This window comes from Manacus vitellinus, unplaced genomic scaffold, assembly GCF_001715985.3.
Source record: "Manacus vitellinus isolate BGI_N305 unplaced genomic scaffold, ASM171598v3 scaffold_87_pilon, whole genome shotgun sequence".
Classification (NCBI taxonomy): Eukaryota; Metazoa; Chordata; class Aves; order Passeriformes; family Pipridae; genus Manacus; species Manacus vitellinus.
In genome coordinates, this window is record NW_021940854.1 from 357,953 (window position 1) to 366,704 (window position 8,752).

Below are 8,752 nucleotides of genomic sequence, written 5' to 3' on the forward strand. Positions count from 1 at the left end.
TGTTTTACTGAATAATTTACTTGCAGAGCTGAAAGGAAAAGGGGTACCACCTTCAGCACAAGATTCCAGTTTTCCTGCAACAAGCTGAGATTATCCATGTGCATGCTGGCACATGACAAGGTCAAATCCCACTGTTTCCCTCAGGAGATACTTGAAAGGGGATCTCCTGCCCCAGCCATAAATTCTCAGGCTCTCCTACCCACCCTAAGCTCCCACTAGAGCACGTACAGAGCCCCACCAGTGACACCTGGCACCCTCCAGCTCCAGGGAGCCTTCCAGGAAAGATCATCCTCACTGCATCAGGAGCAGCAAAGAGGCTGTTAGACACTGGAGAAACAACAATCTGGGTCAGGCTATGACAGGAAAGCGGCAAAAGAAAAGATTTCTCCTGGAAGTGGATCTGGAAACAGCCTGAGAGACCACATTCTGCTCCTAAGGGGTTTATGCCACACACGTGAGAGGCTCAGGACTCCCCTGGTTGTCAAGGCAGCCGATTCCAGCGCAGCTCACCAGCTTCAGTGCCGTGGGAGACTTGTGACTGACACCCCTGCACATCATTCCAGTCCTCCCCCGGGGCTGGATACACCAGATGGAAGCACACGACACCATAGGAGTTTCTTTTAATACTGCCCCTGCACGGGGCTTCACTGTAACAGAAATGAGAAGGCATCTTTGCCACGAGCTGCCCAGGGCCTAAAGACTCCAGGCAATAACAGTGCCTCTGGGAGAGAACAGCCAGAGGGTGAAGGAGTGAGTCCAAGCAGCTCTGGAGTGGCCCAAGTCCAAAGTTTGGAGTTGCTCCAGACAAGCCCTGGCTGGTGCTGGAGGCAGAGGGCTCTGCAGCCCCTCGGCAGTGCTGGAGCAGCAGCATCAGGAGCGGCTCCGGTCTTCATGGTTGCCTACAATCATTTTGCTGTAGAGTTTCTGTTGCTCCTCCTTGAAGGCGTCTTTCACCTTCTCCCTCTTCAGTCCTCCATCCCTGGGGAGAGAGTCGGATCAGGGGGGCTGCAGAAAGGCACTGCCTTCGGATGGGGCCGCTCAGGGCAGGTCAGAGTTCCAGCAGCTGCCCCTGAACCACAGGGCACACTGCAGGCCACCTGTCCCCAAGGGCAGTCACTGTCCCACTGGGTTCTGCCAGGAGCTGCCCCCACGGCCCTACAGCCCAGGAGCACATGCCAGAACCCAGGAACAGGGAACTGTCACCAGGAAGAGAAAAGCCTGCCTGGACTCACCAGAGCAGATCCACGAGGCCCCCCTGCCTGGCAATGGCTGACTTCACTCGATTGGCAAACTGCACTGCGTCCTCTTCAGGCTGTGGCAAAGTCAGACAGCTCAGCAGCAGCAAGGGCCAAAGAGGAAGGAGGTGAGACAGGCCAGGTTCACCTTACTTACCTGTCTGGTCATTGGGGGCAAGTACCAGACGCTGCAGACAATGGCCCAGCTGGTCATCATCCTGAGGAGGTAGGTCACCATCCCGTATTTGCTGCTGTTCCAAAAGGCATCTCCGAACTGAGGGTCGTACTGCAGAAGCAGAAGAGTTCATGGAAGTCAGGCAGTGGCTGCACCCTCCCTGAGGCTCCAGCTTCCACCCAAGTGCAGCTACAGGCCAGCTCTCCCAGAGTGACCTCAGCTTTCCTGTGCTTCCAGACCAGGCTGGACTGGGCTGCCAAGACAGAGGGCTACTTGTGCCCTAAGAACGTTGCCTTCTCATACCTTGATGGCTACAGGGTAAACTGTGGCTCCGATTTCAAAGCTCCCCTTCTTGAACATCATCACAGATGTGTTGTTGATGCACGTTCCTGGAAGAGACAAGCAGTTTTCTCAACTTCTGTCTGCAAGTCACTTCAGAAGTCTAAGCTACAGGCTTAAGGGCTGGGCCACAGGAACTCCCCCCTAAGCCTCAGCCCAAGGCCTGTTCTCTGAGTGCACATCACTGGGACATCATGGATCTGACCCCCACGTTCTGGGCTCAGGCAGCTCTAAAGACACAGTGTCCCTTTGTCTCTGTGAAGGGTCTCAAGCCCTTGGCTGTGTGAGAAGGGAAGGAACAGAGATGTGGTGCTGTCCCAAGGTGTCCTCTCCACCAGGTGCTTGCCTGGCCTTGCTGCACACTCACCTTCTGGAAAAATAAGAATGGGCAGCTTGCTCTTGTCCTGGACATGTTCTGTGAGCCTAAACAGAAGAGTGTCACCAATTAGCAGAGGGCACAGGAGCTCTCACTAGCAATCCACACAGCACACAGTCCTTGCCCTGCAGTCACCAGGGTGCCAACAACAGGGGCACAGTGTGCCAGCACCGCCGAGGCCAGGCAGTGCCCTCATCCAAGGGGAGTGAGCAGCTCCTCCCTCCCCAGCCTGCAGCCCCTCCCCAGCCTGCAGCCCCGCCCTGCAGCCAGCGACTGTCACACCTTTTGGCCACCAGGTGACGATCTCTGACCTCAGAGCGCTCGAACCAGACGTGGGGACAAGCTTTCACCATGGCCCTCTGTATCACACCCATGAGCCCGCCGTGGACCTGACCCACCTGCACAGGGCAAGAAGACACAAGTTACAAGACCCGGGCACACATGACAGGCGAGGCAGCTCCCAGCTCCACAGACAAGCTGAGATTCATCTTCCTACCCCTGCCCTGGAAAGGCTGAGAGCAAAAGTCCCAGGCTCTGACAGGAAGGACAGACACAGCCAGCCCCAAGTGCTTTCTGCGTGGCACAAGGTCCAGCTGCAGAAGTGCTTTGCTCTTCCAACAACAGCAAAGCCCAGAGCTCTGCTTGCAAAGCCATGCCCACACACCCCTGGTGCTCCGAGTCCCAGGCCAGGCTTGCTCGAAAACCGTGCACAGCAGAGTCTGACAGCCCTGCCATGTCCTGCAGCAGTTCTGCCTGCTCCAGGGACTCTGGCTGCCCACTCCCTGTCCCACCCACGTTGCTGCTCCCTCCCCGGGGGCAGCCAGGCCCTGCAGGCAGAGCTGGGCCCTCACCATGGCGTAGTAGCCATCGCTGGCCAGGATGATCACGTCGATGGGGGAGGTGTGATTGGCCACGCAGATGCCTCCGTTTCGGGGTCTGTTTTCTCTAAATGCAAAACAAAGGCAGGGGTGAGGAGAGGAGGGAGGAGAGGGGCCTGCACGAGGCCCAGCCTGGAGCAGCTGCCAGCAGGGCCAGCCCGCCGGGCAGGGCCTTACCGGTCGTGGTAGGTGATGATGGCTGTGAGGGCCCGCACGCAGATCCGGTAACACATCAGGTGGACGTGTTTGCTCAGGAACTCCTTACACCTGCAGCCAGGACAGAGACAGTCACTCCCCAGTCCTACAATCTCCCCTGTAATGGTGCCACTCAGCCCAGCTGCCCCAGGCCCAGAGCCAGCTGAGCCTTCACGTCTCTGCCACAGAAAGGCAGCATGTCCTGGGCTTTGCTATCAGCTTATGGCCACTCATGAGAACCAAACTTTGGCCTTTGCTCTTTTCTGTTATTACTCCTTTCAGAGACCAGGGCTGAGCGCTCTGCCACAGGTTTAGTGTTCACATCTAGGCCCTTTGTTTAGCATCAGAGGCTGTCTGTCCTGAGAGGCTGTGTCTGCAGGTGGCAGGACAGACAGGCCTTGCAGGAAAACTTCAGGATTACCAGGTCTCAAACTGCAGGGGGTGCTCCCCATCTGCTCTTCCCTTGAAGACGAACTCACCTTCCATTTGGCAAATATCCCACCACTGTGGTGCCAGTCACCAACAAGCTGATGCCAGTAAATGCCAGGGCTATCCTGCAGAAAGAGGGAAGCCACATGTTAGCAAAACCAGCCACGGACCCTGCTCCCTGAGGCAGCCATCTCTGCTGATGGTGCTGAGCAGGGTCCACAGGCTGGGGAGCAGCTGCCTGGCTGCAGCAGGAGCAGGCCAGCACAGCCCCTGGCAGGAGGGCCCAGCACTCACCGCAGGGGCAGCAGGAAGCAGTAGCGGATGAGCACCCCGAGGCCCCAGAGCACCGTCAGGCGCAGGCTGATGTACTGGAAGTTGTAGTTGGTCCTGCTGAGCAGGTTCCAGGACTCCAGCTCTTCAGCTGAGAACCTCTTGGTCACCTCATCGTCCATGATGGTCTCAATGCCTTTGCGGCAGAAATAGAAGATGTCTGAGAGCTCAAACTCGGGGGTGTCCAGGGCTTTGCCGCTGCCGCTCCGGCGGAGCTCCTTGATCTCCTCCTCCAGTGACGTCGGCTCCTTTGCAATGATACCTGCAACGTGCCACAGGCAGCTCTGAGCAAAGTGTGACCTGCCCGCTCAAAGAGAGCCACGAGCCAGGCCCTCCCTTGCCCACCTTCCTCCAGTCCAGACAGGCACAAACCAGCCCTCCCCACTGTCCAGAAATGAAGCACTCCCAGGGTGCTTCCCTGCCCTTCCTCATGAAAAGGACCTCTCCATAACTCCCTCCAATCCGTCTACATGGAAAAGGCTTCCCAACAGACCTCAGCTGCTCAGAGGCACCACATCTACCCCATCTCCCCAAAGGAATTTTGATCTTCCTGTGCACCCACGCAGGGCAGGATCTCACCATTGACATAGGGCTTGTACAAGGGATGGTTCTTCTCCTTGGCACCGCGCTCTATTCTCAGTGTCGCCCACTGCAAGACAGACAAGACAACCACGAGATGGCACAGCAAGATTTCCTGCAGCTTCCGTGACCTCTCGGCTCTGCTGCACCTGGCACGTGGTTGCCACTGCACAGCTTCTGGCTGAACTGTGCATCCTGCTTGGGTGGAGAAAGCTGCTCAGGGGACCAGAGCTATTTTTCAACCTTGTTTCTTCCGAACTCAAAGCAGAGACTGTGTTTTCAGGTTGCTGCTGAAAACCCCAGGCTGATGACGGGATGGGATCCTTTCCCCTCCAATTCAGCTGATGACTGCTGCTGCTTCTCAGCTCACCAATCCACCCTAAACAGCAGCAAGCACCCTCAGACAGCTGGCTGTTTGACAGCTGGCTGCCAAATCCCATGTCTGGACTACCTGTTCTCTCAGCTACTTTTCAAGGGCACCAGCACAAACTGCAGGCTGGATTTCTGGGCACTCTTCCTGCCTGCCCTCCAAGAAACCTCCGCAGCCCGTAACTCCTTGCATCACCCAGGCCTGGGAGGACAAGCTTCCGAAGGAGGAGCCCTTGTATACAACATGCTTATCTGTGAGGGAGGGGAACTGCTGGGAACTCCTGGCATCCTGCTCTCAGGAGGCAGATGTGGGAATGCTGATTGCACACGGAGTGTCTGGCTCACCTCGCAGCCGCCTCTGCCAGCAGCAGGAACTGCAGGATTGCAGAAGACTGCCTAGACACTGCCATCCCAAGAGAAGTCAGCAGAGGAGCTCTGACCCCGCAGGAGCTGAGCAGCCTATGGAGAAGGCATTCATGGCAAGCCCAGCACATCTCCATCCTGACTGCAGCAGCAGCAAACCCACCTGGGCAGCACCAGGCAGGTCCCTCCCTCCCCACCGACACGGGTGTGTCGCTGCCAGACAGGCCCCGTGGCTCGGGCTGTGTCCCACCAATTGCCAGACCAGACTGCTGCCCCTCTGGGTTCCCAACACTGGCCTCGAGAGCTGGGAAAATCATTTGGGCAACTAATGGCCCCCAAACATGCAATTCTGAATGACCAAACTTAACGAGCGAGTTCCCACCAACTCGGGGAGCAGCTGTGTGTGAGTGCTCCTCTATCCCACCACTAAGACTCTTTGATAAAACCTGAAGTACACTTCCCACTCCTTTCAGAAAAATAGGTTCAAACACCAAAATAGGTGTTGAGAGTAAATGTTCCTGAATTGAAGGGGAAAAAAAAAAAACAACAAGGTGAAAAGTTCCATTTCAGATAAACCAGACTTCTTATTTTTCCCCCTGCTTCAGTCAGTAAATTTGAAGTCAGGTCTTCAGACACCTGTGTTAGCAAAGCCCCTAACAAAGACCAGGGTCTTCCCTCAGGCTTTTAGGGGGACTGGGAGTTTAAAGAGCTGAACACTGTGAGCTCCAGGGCTGCCTTCCCAAGCCAATCAGCACACAGGTTATATCCCAGCCAGAAATACTCTGAGGATGACCAGCCCTGTTCAAACAGCAGCAGCTGTACCATAAACCCTTTAGCAGCATGAACTCCACATTTAAGAGTCTAAAACCTCCCCAGCAAGCACAGGGTGCCCTTTACCTTTCACCTGGGCTGCCAGGGTAGGGTGCTGTAGGCTTTACCTACTACTCTTAGTAGATAAAAAATTCTGGTCAGGGCCTTGCTTCAAGGAGAGGTGTTGGCTCAGAGACAGCCCACAAAATTAGACCGCCAAAGGCAGGCAAGGGAACAGCATGACCCCAAGCTGGAAAATTCCACTTGGCCTCTCTGTGCCAAGAGGGTCGGCAAGGGCTGCTGGTCATCCTCTGAGGTGGCAGGTCCAGACCGGCTCAGCAGGCGACACTCCAGGACAGAAGCATGTTGAGAGCTCTGGGTTCTGGCCACAGACCACTCAGGGCTTGCAGGACAAAAGTCCTGCCTTACCTCCTGCTTTTGCTTCGTCCAAACATGTCCTGGAGAGGAGCAACCTGCTGGCTGCAGGCTGGTCCCTCCCCATCACCCCACATCGAGGGGTACCAGAACTCTGCCCTGTCTGGGACAGGAACCCCTCCAAGCCATCCCTCAGCACCCCTCAGACCCTGCTGCATCCCTGCTGGCTGCCCAACCTCACCAGCCTGTTTCTTTACTTGAAGACTTACCAGATTAATTAGAGGGAAAAACCAGCCCACAGACAGAGGTCTGGTAAACCACATTTAGCCAAGATGAGCCAAATGGGTCATCTGGCCCCAGCATGACACCAACCTTCCACCCTGGTCATCCACGATGCCCTGCTGAGGCAAAAGCCTCTCTTCCTAGCACGACCACACTTGACAAAACCCCTGCAAACACACAGAAAATTCTGAAAACACGACTTACCTGAAAAATTTTTAATAAAGTTTTCATGTAAACCTTGCGGATGCCAAAGGAGACTCCAAAAATTGCTGGCACGATGATGAAAACCAGAAGCAGAGTGAAGAGGACAGTTATGGAAATCCCCAAGAGATTAACCACCAGGCTGTCAAAGGGCAGCAGGAGGAACATGGTGAAGGGCCCAGGCAAGGCCGGGGCCCTGCAGCCAGACAGAAGGACTGCCCGCAGCGATGAACCAGCCCTCCTGTTACTGAGCAACAGTCTCACACACGCACCGAGTCCGCAGCCTGCTCACAGACCCCATTCCAAAGTCACATCCTTCTGGGGCTCTGAGAGACAGGGAATCAGGGATCAGGGAGAGCACTTGGGAGAACAAGCCAAGAGTCTGCCAGGAGGCCAGGCGAGCCGAGGAGCTCAGAGCAGAGGGCACAGGCACGCCGGCCCGTCCATGGGCGCGCGGGGGGCACGGCAGCGACACGACCGCGGGTCCCCTCCCAGGCTGCTGCCGAGCGAGTCCTGCAGCGGGGCAGCTCGTGGAGAAGCTGGCAGCAGAATCCCCTCCCGGCTGCTGAGAGCATGCAGAGTCTCTTCAGAGGGACAAGGTGGAGTCCATCCCTGAGCCTGCATTGGAGGAGATGGAGGGAGTTGGCACTCGCCGGAGCCTACCGTGTGTGGAGCTATTATTGTTCTCCCCACGAGGACACGGGTGCCGGCGCAGGTCCTCGCATGACGCCTGGAACGGGTTCAGTCCTGGAGGCCCCTGGCATCCACTCAGGCTGAAGGGCTGTTACAGACACGAACGAAGCCTGTGTCGCTGGGAAGCTCTTCAAACAGCGAGTTGGCTTCTTGGCAGACGAGGCACTCACGTGCCACCAGCAGCAGCGGAGGAAAGAGCAACCCAAGTCAGCAGCTCGCAGAGGTGTCAGCGCAGAGATGGTGGCAGGAGGCCAGGGACAGTGGGCTCTGGAACCTGGAAGGCAGTGCTTGAGTGAGGTCACACCACTGAGAGAAGCTCCTGAGACACAGCAAGACTCGGAGCAGGACTCCAGCTACTGCCTGGCACTGTCACAGACTCAGGAATCACCTCCTGCTGCCACTCGTCCCGTATTTTCATACCAGTCCTGTATTTTCATACCACGCACACCTCAGACTCAGGTAGAGCAGACTCATCCACAACCATGCCTAAGGCACGGGACGCAGCAATCAGGTCCCAAGCACAGGAAAGGAGTGACAGAAAGCCCTTCCTTGTGACAGATCTTATCGCCTCCCTCATTTCAGGGCATCCCAGAGCACTGAGGAGGCGAGGTACCCAAATTCCTGGGAAGGCATCACTTCCTCTGCTCCTGTACATCTCATCCTCGGTCACACAGGGCAGCTTTACAAACAGTTCAGGACAGGAAGTTACCCCAGGGAGAGAATTACTGATGATGATTAGCCAAAGAGGAATTTGCTGGGGCACGGGGACCAGTGAAAAGGTCACACACCCTGCACTGCCGCCCTGCTGGGGGAGGATGTGCATGCACAGGACCAAGGCTTGTGACAACAGCCAAGTCTGCTCAGGGGAGACTCCCCTCCAGACACCACCTTCACCTGGCTATGGAGTGTCAGCCTGAGGATGGGATTTAACAGGTACCTGACAAGCACACAGGGCAGAGGAGAGTCTGTGAAGATCCTCTTGCTCCCCTGTACAGTGCGTTCCAGCTGCTGGTTGAGCACGGCTGTACCAGTAACGCTAAGAATATGGTAAGTGCTCCAAAGACACACGCACAGACCATGTCCTGGGAGAGGCAGCTCGTCAGCCACACGTGCCCATTATGCC

The 8,752-nt window shown here is 56.4% G+C and overlaps 1 protein-coding gene across 1 annotated transcript; it reads right to left on the reverse strand.

Annotated features, from left to right (window-relative positions):
* Positions 1-602: 602 nt before the first annotated feature.
* GPAT4 (glycerol-3-phosphate acyltransferase 4) lies at positions 603-8,746 on the reverse strand. Its single transcript, XM_008929175.3, has 13 exons — positions 8,567-8,746; positions 6,940-7,903; positions 4,537-4,606; positions 3,922-4,219; positions 3,678-3,752; positions 3,181-3,270; positions 2,977-3,070; positions 2,408-2,523; positions 2,117-2,172; positions 1,714-1,799; positions 1,393-1,521; positions 1,233-1,312; positions 603-979 (listed from the first exon to the last, which is right to left on the reverse strand). Exons 2-13 carry the CDS (start codon positions 7,102-7,104, stop codon positions 871-873), a joined length of 1,368 nt encoding a protein of 455 aa, XP_008927423.1. The 5' UTR covers positions 7,105-7,903; positions 8,567-8,746; the 3' UTR covers positions 603-870.
* Between the last annotated feature and the right edge of the window lie 6 nt (positions 8,747-8,752).